The 21,288-nt window shown below is 39.1% G+C and overlaps 2 protein-coding genes and 1 long non-coding RNA gene across 5 annotated transcripts in view; 2 read left to right on the forward strand and 1 right to left on the reverse strand.

Moving 5' to 3' along the window:
* Positions 1 to 8,514, forward strand: part of Spata1 (spermatogenesis associated 1) — a 36,217-nt gene extending 27,703 nt beyond the window's left edge. For both annotated transcript variants that reach the window (XM_027395923.2, XM_035452039.1), the window contains 4 exons: positions 72 to 250; positions 3,063 to 3,161; positions 4,992 to 5,076; positions 8,250 to 8,514. In XM_027395923.2, the coding sequence (XP_027251724.2) occupies positions 72 to 250; positions 3,063 to 3,161; positions 4,992 to 5,076; positions 8,250 to 8,272 (386 nt within the window). In that variant the 3' untranslated portion in view covers positions 8,273 to 8,514. The remainder of the gene's footprint in view (positions 1 to 71; positions 251 to 3,062; positions 3,162 to 4,991; positions 5,077 to 8,249) is intronic.
* Positions 2,753 to 19,884, reverse strand: Ctbs (chitobiase). Of its 2 annotated transcripts, none has more exons than XM_035452040.1 (7): positions 19,714 to 19,884; positions 15,948 to 16,086; positions 15,290 to 15,498; positions 11,819 to 11,990; positions 10,620 to 10,717; positions 10,158 to 10,319; positions 2,753 to 2,859 (listed from the first exon to the last, which is right to left on the reverse strand). In XM_035452040.1, the coding sequence occupies exons 1-7, from the start codon at positions 19,852 to 19,854 to the stop codon at positions 2,821 to 2,823; spliced, it is 960 nt and encodes a 319-aa protein (XP_035307931.1). In that variant the 5' UTR covers positions 19,855 to 19,884; the 3' UTR covers positions 2,753 to 2,820. The 2 variants fall into 2 exon arrangements, with proteins under 2 accessions (XP_035307931.1, XP_027251723.1); XM_027395922.2 differs by lacking the exon at positions 2,753 to 2,859 and adding an exon at positions 6,065 to 7,661.
* On the forward strand, positions 19,007 to 20,373 carry LOC118239603. The gene is made up of 3 exons (XR_004772187.1): positions 19,007 to 19,314; positions 19,630 to 19,822; positions 20,093 to 20,373. It is a non-coding gene; the product is annotated as an uncharacterized LOC118239603 (long non-coding RNA).
* The last annotated feature ends 915 nt before the right edge of the window (positions 20,374 to 21,288 follow it).

The following is a 21,288-nucleotide window of genomic DNA, read 5'->3' on the forward strand; positions in this document are numbered from 1 at the left end:
GCCTACAGCTTGAGAACCGATGTCTTAACCGTATCCACCTGTAACTTTTTTAGTTTGTGTTTTGTTTGTAGCCGGTGACAACTGGAAGAAAAAATACTTTGACACCAAGAAAGTCACAGCATCATTGGAGGAAGTCTTAACAAAACTTCGAGAAGATTTGGAACTTTACTATAAAAAACTCCTCATGCAGCTTGAAGCTAGGGAGATCAAGATGCGACCAAGGAATCTGGCAAATATCTCAGATTCGAAGGTACTGTAGACTGCGCCCCCTTCCTCTAGAGAAGCCCTTGCAGAAAGCAGGCTTTATACTTGTATTATTGTGTTTAGGATTCTCTGGGTTACTTGTAGCAAAATTTGCTTGGACAGTAAACCACCCCCCACCCCCGGCCTGGTATCACAAGGAGGCACAGGTCAGAAGACAAGTTCTCTTAGGGCCTTAGTGCTGTTGGTATTTCCCCCCTGTTCGTATTGTTGGCTTCATGAGACGGCTTTTTTCTAACAGCAGTAGAGTTGCCAGTGGCTAATAGGACAGAAACCTGGTCCAGAGTGGTTGGGTGTTGGGAAACAGGGTCATTCCAAGAAGTAATTTAGGTTCATGGTGGCAGCAGGGAGGAATAATTTCTATGAACTTAACCCAACCTCGCTGTGCAAACGCTTATTGATTGTTACATAAAAGTTGTTTTTTGGGTAAACAAGTCCCTCATACCAAAGCCCCTGATCTAATCTATATGTTTTATGAAGGAAAACATCACACCCTTGCCACTTTAGTCCTACTGTCTGCAGTAGTCAGTAATTTAAGAACTTTAAGTGTGCCAGGAGAGTCTTGTGACCAGAGTCAGGCAAAGGCTGTGAAGCTGCTTCAGAGAAGCAGCTCTAGGGCTGGAGGGATAGCTCAGCCATTAAAGGCTAGGCTCACACCCAAAAATATAAGAAAAGCAGCTCTATAGTGAACAGAAAACTATCACTGCTCTCCATAATGATTTCTTCAGGGTCTAAGTACTTCTAGAAGACAACTGTTCATCCTGATATTTGCCCTAGCTACAGTGAAGAACAACCATTTCATTCTAATGTTTACCCTAGATACAATGATTCTACTAGAGTTGCTACTACACACACACAGTCATGAAACATTGTGACCAGCCTAATGTATCCAGCAAAAGCCTGGAGATTTAAATGAAAGAGAAGACATCTGGGTTTGTGCTAAGAGAGTGTGTGTCTCTGTCTCTGTGTCTCTTTATTGCAGGGAGAGAGAAGCCTTATACACACTTACGGCACAGTGGGAAAACCCTAGGTGTAAGAAAGAGCTCGTGTTTTCCTCCTACTAGATGTTGATGCCAGTGGGGCAAGGCCGGGACTCTGAGCCAGGACTAGAGAACAGGATGCACCTGTCAATTCACAGAGCCCCATTGGGGGCTGGGGCCCAACAAAACATAAGAATCTTTCCAGCCGGGCGGTGGTGGCGCACACTTTTAATTCCAGCACTCGGGAGGCAGAGGCAGGTAGATCTCTGTGAATTCAAGGCCAGCCTGGTCTACAGAGCAAGTGCCAGGATAGGCTCCAAAGCTATACAGAGAAACCCTGTCTCAAAAACAAAACAACAACAAAAAAGAATCTTTCCTTTCCTTTAGTCTGGTTGAGGTTAACTAGGCAGAACTCTGAATCAGTAACAGTTGCCAAGGAATCCCCTGCTGCAGTAGGCTAATTAGATTACAAAGAAATAAATAACTGAGAAATAAGACTAAGGTGTTAATAGAGCTCACTGTAGTCCATAGGAAGAGGGAGTTACAGCACCACAGAACTCAAGATCACTGATGTTCTAAAGAATCTTTTAAATTTATGAAATTTTCATCAACTCATTTTTCTCTTGGGATAGTCTTGAATCTTACATCACAGACAAGAGTATCCTTTATTGTATAATTCTACCACATAATTAAATAGGCAAAAATAAACAAATCCAGGAGTCATTTAGCAGTTTGTTTTTTGTTAGATTGATCTCACATATCCAAAAGATTTAAAATATGTTAATTATGATAATGATTTCACTTTAGACCTGATGAAATAGTGAATGTTTACTACTTTAGATAAAGTTAATATAAAATCCAGATAGGCTAAAATAATTGCCATAATAGTCAACATTATTTTAACATAGTTTCTACTTTTATCTTACAATTTTATTGGTTCAACAGGAGAATCTGCTTCACAAAGGAAGTTTAAAATTCTTTTTGTTGTTGTTTATTTTCTGTCTTTTGAGAAAGGGTTTCTTTGTATAGCCCTGGCTGTCCTAGAACTCACTCTGTGGAGCAGGCTGGCCTTGAACTCCTTTATTTGTCTGCCTTGGCTTCCAAGTGCTGGGATTAAAGGCTTGTGTACCACCACCATCCTACATGGAAGTATAAAATTCCTAAATAACTGCCTTTAGTAAAGAGAACCATACTGCATAAGTTTTTTAGGATTTTTTTTTTCTTGGTTTTTCAAGACAGGGTTTCTCTGTGGCTTTGGAGACTAGCTCTTGTAGACCAGGCTGGCCTCAAACTCAGAGAGTGCTGCCTCCTGAGTGCTGGGATTAAAGTCGGGTGCCACAACCGCCCAGCACTATTTTTATTTTTAGTATATTTTCTTATATAGAAGAGTTTAATTGTTAAATATTTTTAAATAATCCTAAACTGATTCAGATAATAAAATACTATGCTGAATTCTAAGTGTTTGCTAAGATCTTCATAAATTAATAGCATAAAGGATGTTACATGAATGGTCAGTTTTCCAAATAGCAATTTTATTTTCTGAGGATCTTACCCAGCTTCAACTTGAGATCCTCCTGCCTCAGCCTCCTGAATACTGTGCCATGGTGCCAGGCTCTGTCTGAAAGATAATAAATGACTAGAGGTAGAACAGAAGTCACGGCTAAAGCACAAGATCTCAGCAGAAAGGAAGCCATCCAAAGCATACATTTGTCTTCTGAAACAGATTATTTTCGTGACCACTTCACAGTTTGTGTTCATAAAGCCACTGATACTAAATACACAAATATTACACTAAATAATGACTTTCTGTCTCACACACAGAATTACCTTATAATCCAGATCACGGAAGTACAGCATGCAATTGACCAACTGAAGAGGAAATTGGACACTGACAAAATGAAACTCATATTAGAAGTTAAGGTAATCTACATTTGTGCTAATCAGATTGTAACGGTCATCTTGAAATAAAAATAGTTCGGTGTTTTAACCTTGAATATCAGTATTACAAGGGTAGCCAGGACTGACTCTTTTTAGATTAGTACTTTCACAGCAAAGAACATGAATGGAAAAAAAATGTGGGAAGAAAAATAAATACTATTTAAAAAGATGCATGTTATATGAAGGCCAAAGAAAAGTAAGGAAAAGTAAGTAAATTTTACTAATTAAAAGTTAAAGGACCATGACTCTGTACAATATGAACAGAAAAACACTTTAAAAATAGTTTTCCTACATTTTCAGACATTTATAAATTGACAAATCTCCACATGAGCCCCTGACTCACACTTAATTTGCTCACTTTTTTGGGTAACCATTTTGCTGTTGTTATTTTCATACTTAATGAAGTGTGGCTCTTCTGCTACATGCTAAGTTTCCTTTGGAGCAGAGACTGCATTAGTGTGAGCTTTATTTCTTGGTAGGAGCTTTTCTCTACGGAATGTCGAATAGATGATTTTGAGCATTCTCAGCATCTTTATAAAGTAGTCTAGGAAGCCCTTTGACAAGCACTTCCCCTCAGAGCTACAGCCCTGGCCTGGAGTTTTTAAACTCTCTTGTTGAGCTGAACAGAAAAGACTCCATATTCTTTCATTAAAGCATGTAGACATAAAAGAGGAAAGACTACATATTCTTTCATTAAAACATGTAGACACAAAAGAGGAAAGACTGACCACAGAGATTCTCCATTCACCCTTTTTCCAGAATAGTTTCACAGCACAGAATAATTATCATTATCTAGAATTAGCACTGACCAATAGAACTTTCTACAAGTATTTATACCTCACCATTGAATATGGTTGCCATTACCTCTTAAGGATATTAAGCACTTCAAATGTAGCTTGTATGATGAAGGACCTGAATTTTTAATTTTAGTTACCTTTAGTTAATTAGTTAATTTAAATTTACTACTATCTACTACATTGGACAGTGCAGTTCTAGATGCTTTTCAGTTCCTTCAAGGCTGGCCTAGGACTAGGATGCTTCAGACTTAAGAGGAAAAGAACAAAGGATGATTTTAATAATATGAGCTAAATATTAAGTAGTATGCAATGAAAAACAATTGGTCCTGTGACATATAACCAATAATATTTATTGATTTCTAAATGAACCACCTAAAACATTCCCACCAATACTATTGAGAAATCAGAGGCAGAAAGTCAAGCCCAAGTCTTTTGCAGACTTATTTATTCAAGGTAGTGGAGCATAAGAAGTGCTTCTAAACGTTGAATCGTTTATCTTAGCAGGAGAATTAGTTCAGAGTGCAGCATTTGACTCCATAAACCCAGGGAAGCCTGAGATTCTTTGTTCTTAACAAACTTGTAGGTTGTGCTAATGCTCTTGAACCTTAGTTACGAAATGAGGAAAAGTAAAGGTTTGAGACCCCGAGAACGCATTTTAGGCACGAGTGTATCCTATCATGCATCTTAATATCTGTTTCCTAAAGAAACCTTAGGATCCTGTTTGCGCTGGTTTTACTTGTTCCACAGTGAGATTTTGAAGCTAACATTTTAAAAAAAATGTTCCTTTTATTCTATCTTTCAAGACATTTCAACTGTCCTTTATATACTCATAAAGGACATAATTTCATACTCATCTAGACACTCATAAGAATACCTGTTAGCCAAGATGTATAACATGAATTTACTGTAGTAATCTAATAAGAGTGAGGGCATGAAAGGCAAATGAGGACAGTTCCCACCATCCTTTTAGAAGGCCGAGATGAAGTTCATTTTTAAAAGGCACCTCTTTCTACAGATGAGAAAACAAGCAGTTTCAGACTTACAGACACTGAAAGCTGAACTGACACAGAAGAAAATGACATCTTTCCGATCTCCACTATGTAGGTTCATTTAATTTATCTCTTGAAATTTTTATGATTTGTGTTCCTTGGCAATGTTTTATATAAATCGTAAGGCTGATGTATCAGTTAAAGACTTAAATCTTAGTTTTTGTGTGGGTATTACAAGTCATAGTATAAATCTGAATAGTGGCTGTTTATTTAGACGATTTTGAGTCTATTACCTATTTTACAGTCTTATAATTTATTTTAATAAGCTTAAAGGCCAGTATGATGGCAAAATTAGTAGCAAAACATATATACCACTATCTTTGCCTAGAAATAGAATTTGTTAATATTTTTATTAAAATCTATTACATATACATGTATGGCAAATTTGTGCCTAATAATTTAATTTGTACTGCTTTTAGAAATATAAAATGATTTTTAGAAATAAAGTTATGCATATTCTGATGAAGTAAACAACTATGTAAATAGAAAATGTAACATTGTGGTAACAGTTGATACATCACTTGTTCCAGTTTGGAAGTGATCATATGTAAAGAAGATAGGATTTATGTACATGAAGTTCAGAGGATACAAACTGGAGTGAATCTTCCTCTGTGCTGCCAGCTGCTCCCGAATAATGACGCAGACCTCTTATTAGCTCTGAAAGCTCGACCGACCGATAGCTTAGGCTTGTTTATAACTAGCTCTTATAAGCTAAGTAGACCATTTCTATTCATTGACTTTCTGCCAGGTGGTTTTGTCACCTCATCTCCACAGTGCCCATCCTGCGTGCTCAGTGCCCCTGGTGTCTTTGCTGGCTTCTTCCCAGCGTCCTCTCTGCCTGGAAATCCTGCCTAGCTATTGGCCATTCAGCTTTTTATTTTTATAGATTTTATTTAAATTAGAAACAATCTTATTTTACATATCAATCCCAGTTCCCTCTCCCTCCCATCCTCCCAAGCCTCCCAAAGAACTCCCCATCCCATCCCCCACCCACTCCCCAGGGAGGGTGAGGCCTCCCGTGATGGATCATTAAAATCCGTCAAGTCATCGGCTTTTTATTAAACCAATCAGAGTAAAGCATCGTCACAGTGTACAAAAAGATTATTCCACAACACCAAACATTTAATCTATGTATTTTCAGGAAGTAATATAAATACAATGTTATGATTTATTTTTATTTAATTTTATGTGCATGGATGTTTGTATGTCTGTGTAACATGTGTGTGCCATAACAGTGTGTCAGATACCCTGGAACTGGAGTTAAAGATCCCTGGGGAAATGGAGTTATGTTTGAACTGTCATGTGGGTGCTGGGAATTGAAACTACAACCTCTGCAAGAGCAGCCAGTGCTCTTAACCACTAAGCCATCTCACCAGTCCTGTAAGGTTACTGTTACTTGCTTTGAGAACGAGAATGAAGACTGCTTTACATTAGAAATTTATTTTCACAAAATTGATCATTTAGAAAACAGAGAGAATAATGTTCTTATGCAGCTTAAAAGCAAAATGCAAATATAGAAGAAAAACATGAAAAGAAAACTAGGCAAGAAATGAGAGTTAGTAAGTGAAGCACCATGAACGACTAAACAGTGAATAGACTAAGTTCAACACCAGCTTTTTCTTATTGCAAGAGTCTCACACAGAAATCTCTTATCAGGTGCCTTTACAAGTTCAAATATTTCTAAATTTTCATCTCTCATGTAATTTGTATGCATGCTTTTTTTCTCATACACTGTTTCAAGATTTAAGTGACTCTAATGTGTGTCATGAAACATTAGTATGTACTATAAGGAGTCAGGAAGCAGAAAAATCATGTCTAATCATTTTGGTCAATATAAGGAGATAACCAAATTCCTGGTTCTAAATTTAACATTTGTTGAAAATAAATCCAACATACACTGCTTCTCAAAGGCTAGGTTGTAAAGAATGTGTTTGAAGCCAACAATTTCCATTTCAAGATATGCATAGTTCTTGTCAATGTTTTTATTAGCATGTTTTAATTGTAAAAAATAATGCTTCATTCTGATATTCTTATACATGTATATAACATAATTTGATCATATTCATTCCCCACCCCATTATCTTTTGTCCACTAGTTACACGTTTTTTAAATCAGTAATGATTTTTAATAGTATATTTTAATACCAGAAGAGAAATTTTGAAAGCAATTTTCCTAATTAAAATATATTAAAACATAGAAAAATATTTAATAGAATGTTGCCTTGTTTCTTGCTTTTATATTCCTCACTATTTAAGATATATATGTATCTTTCATGTTCAAATGAAGAATCTCTTTATCTCTTACCTGTGTGTTGAGTATAACAATAGATAAGTATGGCAACATGACAGAATATACACATTTTTATCTCTGCAAGAAGCTAGAACCACTTAAACAGCTCATTCTTACAAAATCTAATAGTCTGACAAGAGATGCTCCTCTCTCCATCACAATCTTGGTTTTAAAGCTCCCCACATTTCTTTTGTTTGCTGTCTGGCTAGAGCATCTTCTGAGTAGTCAAGACTGTTTGCATTCCACATGCCAATGCCCCGCAAGCCATAGTTTTTGACATACGCTGCCTTTAGTGAAATGCTCTGGGGGTTATCATACCACACTTGATGAAAATGGCCAGCAGGATCCTACAAAAACAATTGAATTGGAAATTTAAAGTGTTCAATACAGTAAGAGAAAAATTCTTAAATTCAAGGACTCAAAATGCACGCAAAGAAATAATGAAAATTGTATATCACATAACTTTCCTTCTCTATTAGTTCATGGTTATACACATATTTCTAAATATCATCTTCTGTTTAAGAACCTCTCTGTCTTAAGACTATCTGACGTGCCCTAATGATTATCAACTAAGATGTACACTGGAATCATTGTAGACCTTGGAGCTTTCTCTGTTTACAGACTCTAGAAGGTAAAAGGACCTGGTGATGAACACCTGGCACTCAGGAGGATGAGGCCAGAGGGTCATGATTTGAGGGCCAGCCTAAGCTCCACAGTGAGACCCTGTCTAGAACAACACGGGACACAAGTAACAACTCAGACTCCTGTGTCTCACTCTACATAAAACATGCTTAACCAGACCCTTGTAAGGCAGGCGCTAGGATGCATGTTTGTTTATCTCCACTGGGTAACTGATATGAAACCCAAGTTAAAAAGAACAAAACCAGCTTGTTTGCTTGTTTATTTGTGTATTTATTTATTTGTATTCTTTACAGTTTCTGGAGGCGTGCCAACCTAGGGGTTCAACAGATGACTATTGTTTGTGATAAGTGGGCCAGATGACCAGGTAATAGCAGTGGAGAAGGAAGTACCCCCTTCCTGGGTCTGACAGAACTGACGCTAAAAGGCTCTTGAAGGTGACTCCCTGGATGACCTAGCACACAAAAGAAACTTTTGTACTCTGACTAAAAATGAGGAGCATAACGGTAACAGTGGATTGTTGTTTAAAATACCATTAAATGGACTCCAAAGCTCCCCAAAGTGTTTCATGAATTATTTGAGCTGAAACAGTATGTTCTGGATAGTGGTTACCAACACACACTCAGACAGGAATAGAATACCTCATGAATAGGAGGTAAGAATACAATGGTTTCAAATATGAAGAAATTATAAGGAAAAAATGCTATCAACCTTGATTTTTACCAGTAAATGTTGTGTATTGTGTCAGAAATCATACTGAATCCCATTGATATATACAACTAGTGCATGTGAATACAAATATCTTAAAGCGTGTCTAGGAAATAAACATACTTCACTCAGAAACCAGTCTTTCAGAGAAACTAAAATGGTAGTTATATCAGAAGATGTGAATGAAGGCACGGGAGATGTTCAAAGGACACACACTCTTAGTCAGACAAGAGAAAGAAGGTGAAAAGATCTCATAAACACCATTACCACTCTAAGAGCAAGGCAGCAAGGGATCACCTATTTTAAAATTGTTGATTTTAACTGATCTCACTATAAAAGAACTATGAAGTAAGACACATGTAAGTGGACATGTATATCAAAGCTGGTCAGACACAGTTGTATCATTTGTATCATTTACTGTCAAAACAATATGTTTCTGCATCTTCTTATTTAAAAAGAAAAATGAAGCCAATAATTATAAAACAGCATATACTATCATTACAATATATTTCTAAATTATACATAATTGATTGGTATAACCATAAAATACTGTTCCCCTGCCTGGTTCTGAGTGAACTGAAGCAGGCTCTATGTTAAATTAATAGCTTTATGTATTGCAACACTTGTTAAATATTTTAATGTAATTCCATACAATAGAAATCTCAGACCAACAGATATGGCCAAGTGCTTTCTAAATATATTTGGTCATAGCACATGCATGCATATTTGTACATGTATGTACATTTCTATGTATAATGTTAACAGTTCTTAGAACAGAGTTCTAGTAATATTGCTTACATATGTGTTACACATGTATGTGTGCATATGCTATTTATACATATAAGTATATATGTCATATATGTACACACAGTTATTTATATTTTCTTACATAATGTTTTTCTGTTTCTAACTTTTAAAATCCCTTATAATTTGTTTTACTTGTAAAATAAAATTGACAGGTGCCATTTTTCAATATAAAAATCTATAATTACTCATCTATTAATCTCAATTTTGTTCCCACCTCTCTGGAGCTCATCAGAATTGTTAAGCTATTTTGAAATAAATGGAGACTTTCAAACACAAAACCTACTTTGGCCAAAGCCCTTTGAAAAGCAAACTACCTTAGCATAGTTGTCAACTATTACGAAGTCCTGTTTGTGATATACATAAAACATTCAAAATCATAATTTAACTTCAGTTTTTTCCCAGGCAACTAAATTTCCTGATTACACAAAGTCAAAGACAGGTTTATGCACATAAACAGTAAAACTGGTAAATTATTAATGACCAATATCTAACCACAAAATAGCATTATAGAAATGTTCTTTTTTTTAAATTTTTGAGACATGGTTTCTCTGTGTAGCTTTGTAGACCAGGCTGGCCTTGTACTCACAGAAATCCACTTGCCTCTGCCTTCCAAGTGCTGAGATTAAAGGTGGGTGCCGCCACCACCACCACCCGGCTTGAGTAAATGTTCTTAAATTATGAAAATGTACCTGGTAGTTATAATAAGGAGCTTGCTGGTCTTTATTCCATTGGCTTCCAGAAACAGAACTATTTACTTGCTTCATAATCACTTTGTAGGGCACCTGGAGGCCTGCAGCATCACTGCAAGGAGCCCCTCGAAAAGGAACCTTTTCAATGTTGCACACATCATCCTAGAAGTCCAAAAATGTCCATATTATCATCAAGCAAATACAAAAAATCAAAATGAGACAAATAATAAAGCTGTTAGAAATAAAAGATACACTATAAATAATCTGACTTTACAGAATAATTAAATTGATAATAAAATGAAAATGCATGACATTCAGAAACTTCCATATTAAAGAATTAAAAAGAAATAAAGTTTAGCTTCAAAATATATTTCAGAAATTATTTTAAAAAGTTTCACATGCTCAAAGCAAAACAAAATATATAATGGAGTAATATCACACAAGGAATAAAGTAGCTCTTACCTGTGATAGATTCAGGCAGGTGTAATCATAACCATACCAGGGAACACCCATGATGAGTTTCTTAGGGCTAATGCCCATCTTGATGTAGTCACTATATCCTAGTCACAAGGGGATAGAAAACCATGTAATTCTTCTGTTTGTGTGTCTGCTCATGTGTAAAGGGAGCTGGGCAGCTACACCAAATCTTAAGTTTGTAGAAACAAATACTTCTATGATGTCACAAAAATCATCCCTTAAGAACTGAAGTCATAGTATGTCTTGCTTTCTAAGCTTTGTGTTTTAATAAGAGATGACATCCAATGAAGACAACATGGAAACAAAATACACAAAATGTAACTGAAGAAATGAAAATTGCAAATCATAATAATTTTATGTGTTAGAAGTTAACATATATTTGATATTTGGGACTCTAAAGCTTCAAAAAGTTCTATAAATCCTAAACTTTGTGGCAGTGATACTCAGAATTTTTTATAGAAACTGAAGTGTTCCATGTTTAAAAAATTCTGCATGTTTCCTAATGACTGCGGGAGATAAGAAATGTCCTTGCTCTTACACTATAGTAACCTGTAGTTTAGGACACAAAGAATGTGAACAAACTCTTCTACTGCTCCTGAGAATGGTGACTGGCTGGGTCTTGTGCTGTAAACTTCAGAGTGTGCAGGCCTGTCATAGCAGACCTGCTATGGTCCTTCCAAACTCGGGCTATTACATTCTTTCTGTACACGTCACAGTGGTCCCTGAGCCGTGGTGTGTGTGTGTGTGTGTGTGTGTGTGTGTGTGTGTGTTAGAGTTCCCATTTGTGGTTGAATTCATATACAATTATTGCCTGCACTATGACTGGTTGTGAATTTCTGCATTAACTTCCATAATATTAAACAAAAATATTTTGCCATAAGACAAGAGTGTTAGGCTTGAAGTAGTATCATAAAGGATCAATGATAACATAGCTGTCCCATGAGGCTATAATAAGAAGTAATTGAAATTTTCTATTTTTGTGTAAATACTAAAGCTCCCCAATGTATTTTATTCTTTTATTATATTTGATTTATAATACACTTTACACTTTATTCTATTTTATTTGTAAAGCAAACTTTTATATAAGGGGTATATAAATAATTTAGAAAAACTAAAAAGTACTTTTGTATGAGAGGTTTTGGAATTAATATTACAAACTAAGTGATCATTTCTTGTATTCTTACCAGTTAATGTCTGATTATAGGGAGCATTGGCTGCTGCAATACATTCTGACCAGATCTGACTTTGCTCATCGTAAGACATCACGAAGAGAAAATCACAGGCACCCGCAATTCCAGTATAATTATAGCACCTTTTGTCTATGTTCTTTGGTGACCAAGCTACATCAAAGGTTACCTGTGAAATAAAAACCCTACCTATTATTTAATATAACATGATAAAGTACATTATATCCGATTTTTATCATATGTTCTCTTGCCTCATTCCACTCAAGAACAAAGAGCTGCTTACAGCGTGTGCATATGTGATCTAGCACATGTAGAAGAGGCCTAATAATGTATTTTGTTACTACATTGGACTGTCCTACACATGTATCTGGATACACAAGGACCAGGAGCACAGCACTGTAAAGAGAAAGATTTTCAACCCAGATGGTCTCAAAGGCTGGGCTGGGAACTCGCTGACTGGAGGAAGCTGCCTCAATAGAAACACACTATGGTGGCCCCTGAGTAGTGGAAAGGGAAGCCACATGAAAAGAAATCAAATGGAGAAAACTTGACTGTGCCGGCTACATAGGTCACCTGTTGGTATTCTGAGTTAGTCCCTAATTCAAAGTTGTATGACATGGTGGAGAGGGCCCAGTATTGCAGTCAGGGAGATGGGCTTCATCCATCAACTCAGAATGCTTAACATCATCACTTAAATGATAAATTCTCCTTTATTTCGAATGTGATCATCAAGGCCAAGTCTCTTAAAATATGTTTACTTTAACTATAAGTTTTGTTGTGTAAAAACATTCTAAAATTCCACCAAATGTTTTCCCCTTATTCAGACACCCAGTAAACACATACAAATTATAATGAGTCTTTATATAAAATCTTTATATTTTTTCTAATTTATCTTAGCAGAGTTTCCAGACTTTCTCAAAGTTTTCCCTATGATTCATTGAGCACCAACAGTTCTGCCTCAAATGGTTATGAAGTAAAATTTTGACATATTGGACACATTTTGTCACTGCCTCTTAATACAAAATGGGAGTTGTCTTGCAGTAGTACACAAAGTGAGTAAGTACCTCTAAGGAGTTAAGTTTCGAATCTACTCTGTTACTATTTATATATCTGGAATACTAAGAGTATTTTCACTTGAATTGCCTGTCACAGTTTATCTTACACTTCTGAGACAAGAAAGCCAAAGCCTTGAGTTTTAGTATTGGCTCTTACAGCTCAGTCACATAAGGCATCTTAGGTTAGTTGCTGTGAAGAGACACCATGACCATGGCAACTCTTATAAAGGAAAACATTTAATTGGGGCTGGCTTACAGTTTCAGAGGTTTACATTGTCACCATGGTGGGAAGCATGGCAGCATTCAGGCAGACATGGAGCTGAAAGTTGGACATCTTGACCCACAGGCAAGAGGACGTGAACTCTTTGCCACACTGCATACCTTGAGCATACTAAGACCTCAAAGCACACCCCCACAGTGACTCACTTCCTCAACAAGGCCGCACCTCCTAAGAGTGGCACCCTATAGGACAAGCATTCAAACCCATGAGTCTATGGGGGCCATACCTACTGAAACCAGCACAGCATCTGAGTCTACTTTCAGAACAAGGATGTAGGAAGAAGTCTTTGCAGGCATCCCTAGCTCTTCAATGCTGACTGCATTCCAATGAAGCTCAGATTCCCTCCCACTCAAGGCTCTCTTTTCCCAGCATTTTTGTTTTCTGATCTCTAGCTTAAGAACTATTGAGCCATGTCATGATGGACTCCTTTTTGAGTGGTCTAACATTTGTTCTTTTACTTTCTTTTTTACAATGAAATACTCGAGTATTATTTCAAGACTAACTCTGTATAAATACCTGATATATACTTTTTAGAATCTTTCAATTTATTCAGGACCAGCAAGATGGCTCAGGGTAAAGGCACTTGCCACCAAGTGCAGAAACCTGAGTTTATTATCTGGAACTGATGGAAGGAGAGAAATAACTCCACAGACTTGTCCTTTAACCTACACACACACACACACACACACAGAGAGAGAGAGAGAGAGAGAGAGAGAGAGAGAGAGAGAGAGAGAGAGAGAGACTAAATGAAAACTTAAAAAATTAATTGTACAAACATTTAGCAAACTTCCTGAGTGCAAGAGTGGTGCCATCATCCCAATAGAAACCATAAGCCTCCTTCCCACTAGATAGGTCCATCCTTGTGTCATTCAGTTTACTAATAAGTTGCAAATTCATGACAACCAGCTCTGCTAGAATCACCTAAAGCACATGGTAAAAATACAGTTCCCCAAGTTCTATCCCACACTCAATAAGTTAGTGTTAGGAAATTTTAAATAGCACCCTCATGTGATCTTGGAGCAAGTTTCAAAATCATTGGTTTATAATACAATGTTCTACCTTGGATGAATATTACATATATATATAATAGATACTCAGAATATATTTATTGTACATACTTTATATAATGGTGAGTTCTGCATCCATTGATTCTACCAAGTATAGATAAAAATGTTTGCTAATTGTCTGTAATGAACATGTGTGGATATTTTTCTTTATATGATCAGCAATATAAAATCTTGAAATCCCAGTCTTCCTTCCTCTCCCAATTAAAAACTGGTATTAAACATGTACCATTACATCTGGCGGGACTTTAAACGTTTAAAGTCAGGGATCATTAATTTGCTCAGTGTGAAGGTTTGAATGGGTATGGCCCCCATGGACTCGTGTGTCTGAATGCTTGACCCACAGGGAGTGGCACTGTTAGGGGGTGTGGCTTTGTTGGAGTGGGCATGGCATTGTTGGAGGAAGTGCATCACTGCAGAGGCAAGCCTTGAGGTCTGACATGTTCAAGCTGCGCCCAGTGTGACAGTCTCCCTCTGCTGCCTGTGGGTCAGGGTGCGGAGCTGTCAGCTCCTCCTTCGGCACCAGCTCTGCCTGCGTGCTGAGATGCATCTTGTCCTGATGATAATGAACTAACCCTGTGAAATATTAGCCAGCCCTAGTTAAATGTTTTCCTCTATAAGAGTTGCCGTGGTCATGGTGTCACTTCACAGCAACAGAAACTGTAGCACGAATAATAAAAACCCAAGGACATATTGGGGTTCAAGCTGAAAATCAGAACAGCAAAGCAGCCAAGTCACCAGAGAGCTCTCAGTTCTACCAAAGCTATGGGGAGATCCTATCCTCACCGTAGCTGGAGACTAATTGCCCTCAGACTATGGCTGGAGACTGAATACAGAATGCTGCCCCATAGCCTGCAGTGCTGCAGGCTAGCAGACGGAACAGTCCCAGTGTTGTACTGTGATATGAATAGAAACTTAGGAACTTAAATAATGTTAACACTCTGGAAAAGGTATTCTGGGAAATGAGTGCTGAAATTCATCATTGCTATAAAACTAAGATACCTAAGTCACACTTTCATGAATATATTTTGATTAAAAGCCAAAAACAACAAAAATGAACATTACTGACCTGTGATCCCTGAATCTCATGGTGGAAACGCTGTGTGGTCTCTTCAACCAAAGCTGTCAATGCTTCGTATTCAGGTGATAAGCAATCAACTTCTTGTTCTATGTCTATATTAATTCCATCCATGTATTGCATTTTAGCCAAATTAACTTTTTGAGCTATCCACGATGCTCTGAAGGTAGGATCAATGATATCCTTCAGGGAGACATCACCTTTGGAAGACACAGACATAATTCTACAGATGTTTTTTCATTGTTAAAAGCCAGTTACTTCACTAAGCCCAGAGCCATCAAAATGTCTTGGAGACACATGGTAATATTTTGAATAATAAGCCTCTAATTTGCTTTCCAAATGAAAAAAAATGTTTTGTCAAGTAACAGACACTGCTTACTAATCTTCAAAATGGTCATTAAGAGTAAAATCACTCGAAATTAGAAGCAGAACTTGCAGACCCTGACTAAAAGTCAGCACACTGCAATTAGGCAATCACATTTTGTTTAATTCTTTTTTAAAAAAAAAAATCTATTTCTGGATTAGATTTAACAGTATCTACAATTAATTTTAGGTCTTGAAGAAAAGAAAGGCATAAAAAGGACTATAGTAAATAATTCACATTTGTTTTTTTCCACTGGCTAGGCACATGTATCTTCCAGTAACATACCTTTTAGCACGACTCTGGCTCCTTTTGAATGAGCATAGCACATAAGTTCTGAGTCATATTTTCCAAAAACTGCCACAGTTGTAATCTGTGACCAGTCATAATATTTCCAGGTCTTCTGTCCAACATCAAACACAAAGACCTACCAGGAAAACAGGGGTGGGCACCAACACTTAATCTGAGATTATCATACGGATACCCAGATATATGAACTACCCCCATATGCCAGGTATTGTGGTGGACACGGGACACAGAGAGTACAGGACAAAGACGTCAGGTTACCTAATGGAGCTGCTGGCTACATGGACCTGAAAGAAGATCTGGCTAGTGTGGAAGCCTGAAGACAAGAGTACAGTGACTATAAATGTTTAGTACCGCAGATACCTAGAATTTAGAGAAAGTACAGAAAAGAAACAGAAAAGGATTCATCTGGGGTAAACGAACGGCCATGTCAGGAATTCAGCCCTATTGAGAAGTTAGTATCCTGAGGGAAATGGAGAGGACAGACACTTTCTTTTTAAATAAAACCTCTTTATTGTAATGGACTCACATACAAAGGTCACTCATCTATGCTAAGGTAGCAAACACCAAACTACATCTCAGTGAACTTCTACAGAGACAGAATGGCCTTCTGAAGCCATTAAGTTTTGTAGTTTTACTATGGATTGATTTTTTTTTTTTACATTTATCCTCCAAGCAAGCAAAAACAAACAAACAAACCTAAACCTGTGACAGAGTTGAAATGAGAAGAAACATCCACTTTACACGTTTATGGTTTTGTGTCCTTTTGTCTGTTTTCTTCATCGCCTAGTGTTCAGACACACACATTTTTAAAAGGAAAAGGAATGCGTTCTAGAAAAGCCCCTTCTGCCTAAGTGAGAATAGATTAAAAGGGACGCAAACTGGAATCACAGTAGGGTAGTGTTTGGATGAATGAGAAATCATGAGTGGGGTCTCAGTGACAGCCGGAGCAGTACAGCTCACATCACTAAGAGTCTGAAGATCTTCAACTTCCGTCTGTTTTAGATGGGGCCATGGACACTGCTTGTTTCTCCATGTGCTTTTGATGAAGCTGACTTAGAAGAGCAGTAAGTCCAATTTTAAAGTATCTAATTTGTTCCTCCAGCATTCTCCCCTTCCTCAAAGATCTCAAAGATGATTCTAGAGGCACAAAACATTCCCTGATTGTTCTCCGTTTACCTCAAGGTATTAATTTTTGGATTTAGTAAGTACTTAATGAATTCCATTAAAATGTAGGTGTGCTCTGCACTAAAGGCACAGAGGTAACAAATACCAGCGTCCACTAGGAAATTAATTATGGGAGCATTAAGGTGTGTGTGTGGGGGGGGGATGCAGGGTCCTGTTATACCATATAAAGGGAACCTGCTAGCCAGGTGATTCAAGAAATCCATGATGACTGCAAGTTAGAGGAGGTCTGCAACCTGGAGGATGAAAAGGAAGGTGTACTTATAGGCAAATGAACATCTGCAGATGAGTAACAAAGCCAACATCTTCACAACTATTTATTCCAAGATTCCGGAACTGAAAAGGAGGCAGACACAGAAATGCTAAAGAGAACAGAACACATAAAACTAATGATAGGTGGCACTCTCAAGCACCACTGGGAGGCCCACAGAATTGTTGATTTTGTCTGGAGATCCATTAGTGTTTGAAACAGGGATGGTACATGACACTGGCACTAAAAATAGAGACTTAGGGGACCACGGGAGCAGGATGGGAAAGGGCTGTGTAAAGCACTTACCACATAGTAAAGCAGACATTTAATTTTCTCACCCTCCCTTTCACCTTTCAAAATCAACTATGCATGCTTCATTTCTTTCTCTGCCAAGCAACTATCCAATAAACTGCACACAGAATGTGAAACTGAATGGCCCAATGTTTTAATTCTCCTAACTAAGATTCAATTTGTTAAAAGAAAAACAACAACCGAATGTTGGTGACACACGCCTTTAATCCCAGCACTCGGGAAGCAGAGACAGGCGGATCTCTGAGTTTGAAGCCTGCCTGGTCTACAGAGCGAGTGCCAGGACAGGCTCCAAAGCTACGCGGAGAAACCCTGTCTCAGAAAAGAAGTAGAAGAAGAAAAAGAGGAGGAGGAGGAGGAGGAGGAAGAAAAGAAAAAGAAGGAAGGAAGGAAGGAAGGAAGGAAGGAAGGAAGGAAGGAAGGAAGGAAGGAAGGAAAACAATAGCAAACAGCTAGGGCCTGTGATACAATAGCAACCACTCCCAGTCTTGAAAATACAAAGGAAGGGGATGCTGGGTCTTCCACGGTGGAGAACGGTGTCTTATGTAGGGTGTCTGTTGCAGTGATGAAACACTGTGACCACAGGGATCTGAGGAGGAGGAGGAGGAGGAGGAGGAGGAGGAGGAAGGCTTATTTAATGCATGCTTCCACATCACAGCTCATCCTTAAAGGAAGTCAGGACAGGAACTCAAGCAGGGCAGGATCCTGGAGGCTTGCTCAGCCTGCTTACCTAGGGAAGCCAGGGACACTTGCCCAGGGATGGTGACAGCCATTATGGGGTGGGCCCACGGCAATCACTAATTAAGAAAATGCCCCCTGCAGGCTTGCCCACTGCAGGATCTTCTGCAGGCATTGTCTCAATTGAGGATCCCTCCTCTCTGACACCTCTAGCTTGTGTCAAGTTGACATAAAGCGAGCCAGTACAAATGGTGTTTACCCTTAAAACGCAGTATCTTCCCACCCACCCACCCACACAAATATATGCAGTGGGGAAGGTCGTATAATCTAGTCTTCCCCTTTCAAATGACAAAAAGCCAGAAAAGGCCTCATTTACTACTAATAGATAAATGAACATAATTTTGTTTCTTTGTATGTAATTCAAAATGCTCACAAATACTAAGTCACCCACTAAGTATTGAAGGCCACAATAAATCAGATTGTTATAAAGCCACTTAATGGCGGGAGGAGCTTCAGACTGAAGCAGCTGAGTGAGTGCCTTGGATTCTTACTTAGCCAATCAGAACCAGCCAACTTCATAAACAAAAATGTAAACCGCTATCCATTGCCAACCAATTACTCCTCTTCCAGATTCAGCCCGTAAAAGAGCCACTACCCAGGATTCTAACTTCTGAGCTTTCTATAATGAGTGCTGCCAGTGACCTTTGCTCAAACAAACGTTAATGGACCTAAATTTTCCCTTTAAAGGATGTTAGGCTTCCATAGTAGGTAGAGTCTACAAAAACAATGTCACTGTTTTTCTCTAAACAGGGATTTAAATATCCATGCCTCAAAACCAAATACGAGAAATAGACCCACGAACTGTTCTTCTTTGTACAAATGTTTTAGACTCGACCGTCTGACCTCTCTGACTTCCTCCAGGTCCAGGTACGGCTGTCAACTCCAGTTATGTGGTTTTACCATTGCTCCAAGAGTGTGACTTTGCCAGAAGCTTGGCAAGCCCTAAGGTTGGGTTAAAGGGAAATTTACTCAAATACTTGTTTTTAAAAGCGCCACTCCTGGGTGGGTGATCGTCCATAACTAAAGAACTACTCCGCATCCGGAGTAAAGGATGTACTTTGGGGGGTTGAGACTTTGGGGAACCGGGCAGGGGGCGGAGCGGGTAGGGACAGGGGCTGGCCTGGGGGCCGGAGGAGGCAGGGGCACGAGCGGGGGCAGCCGGGGTTCCTGTCTCCTCCGAAGGGAACCACCCGAAAAGAGGAAGGCTCGGCGGTTCGGGCTGCTGTGAGCGCCACGGCCGGCCGGCCGACGGTGAGGGGTGCTGACCTCGAAGTCGCGGCGGTGGCGGACGGGTCGGCAGAGCGCAGCCTCGGAGCACGGGCAGGCCCCGGCCCCGGCCGAGAGCGCGGGCGCCAGCAGCGGCAGCAGCAGCGCAGTGAGTGCCGGGAGGTCCCAGCGCAGCGCCATCCCTGCGGCGGGCGGAGGCTGCGGGCGAGCACCTCCCAGGGCGGGCCCTGACGTCGGGGGGCGGGCGGGGCCTGCCGCTGGTGGGCGGGGCTGCCGCTGGGGCGGGGCCGACTGTGAGACTTGGGTGAGATCGGCCTGCTGCGGGTGTGGCCCCTGCCCCCTCAGCGGCTGGGACACTATACATGAGTCGGTGGGCTCTATACCATGCCACCCACGGTCGTGTGCTCTCATCTTACAGTTGTTCTAGAACTGTTGGACCCAGAAGTGAAGTCCATCTCCGGGAGGCGCACCCCACAGAGTCACTCACAGGACACAAGTTCCATGCAAAAGCAAAAGGATTTTATTCCAATGCGTTGGGGTCGTTCCCTGGGAAGAGAACAGCCCCGCGTTTCCAAGGCAGGCAGGTTTATGTCTTTTTGGTCACTAGGCAAGAGTATGATAACATATTGATTGGCTATAACATACATGATTCATTTACTGGTTGGATGGGAACTGAACTTAAATTTTGCCCACGAGGAGTTTGGAATGTTATTTTGGTTTTTACACCTGCAAGGTTATGGGACAGCTAGTGGTTTTTCTGGGAACAGAGTGACTTATACTTATTTTCAAAACTTGGGTGCTCTGGAGCAGGGTAACCCATAACAATTTTTAGAAACCAGACAGTTGTTGAAGACAATAGAAACTAGTAATAATAACAATTTCCAGAGACTGGTCATCATGACCGACCATTTCATGTGTTCTTTGCCCCAGAGATGTGTATGGCCAGAGTGATTTTTAAATACATGCTGGTGGGCATCAGACTAGGCTTGAGTTGCTTAGTGTTGCTCACCCACCCACCTCTGCCTGAAACTCAGCAGTGCTTGGTTTGTAGGAAATGTTTAATAAGTTCACTGTAAACTTCAAGAACTCATGTTTCCTTTTTAAAACTCAAATTCGATTTTTTTTTTAAAAAAGGGGGGGCATTGTTTTCCAAGTCTGTACATAAGACTTGGTTGTGTGTATTGTGATTTTCTGGCATAAAATAAACTGAATTTAAAGATAAAATTAACCCTGTGCTGTGAGAGTTATGACTTCACGAAGAGCCTTTCCTTTTGTTATGACAGGGGAGTTTCTGCAGACTCTGTCACAGTGATTCCCAACCTTCCTACTGCCTCGACTCTTTCATACAGTTCCTCATGTTGTGGCAAGCCCCCCTCCCCAATAAAATTATTTTTGTTGCTACTTCATAACAAAATTGTTTGCTACTGTTTTGAATTGTAATGTAAATGACTGTGTTTTCTGATGGTTCTAGGTGATCCCTGTAAAATAGTCATTTAACCCCTCCCCAAAAAGATCGTTACTCACAAGTAACCATTGCTCTGTTAGATCCTATGATTGCGCCTACATTTTTCTGCTTGGCCAAGTGCAGTAAATGCTAAAAGGAAAGTACATTTG

Source organism: Cricetulus griseus (assembly GCF_003668045.3).
Source record: "Cricetulus griseus strain 17A/GY chromosome 1 unlocalized genomic scaffold, alternate assembly CriGri-PICRH-1.0 chr1_0, whole genome shotgun sequence".
Classification (NCBI taxonomy): Eukaryota; Metazoa; Chordata; class Mammalia; order Rodentia; family Cricetidae; genus Cricetulus; species Cricetulus griseus.

Excerpts from the sequence above, each read along its gene's own strand:
- Ctbs (XM_027395922.2), bottom strand. The coding sequence starts at position 19,854 with ATGGCGCTGCGCTGGGACCTCCCGGCACTCACTGCGCTGCTGCTGCCG. Across the intron at positions 16,087-19,713 it reads GCCACCGCCGCGACTTCGAG|GTCTTTGTGTTTGATGTTGG; the intron begins GTCAGCACCCCT and ends TTTTCCTGGTAG. Across the intron at positions 15,499-15,947 it reads AGCCAGAGTCGTGCTAAAAG|GTGATGTCTCCCTGAAGGAT; the intron begins GTATGTTACTGG and ends TGTCTTCCAAAG.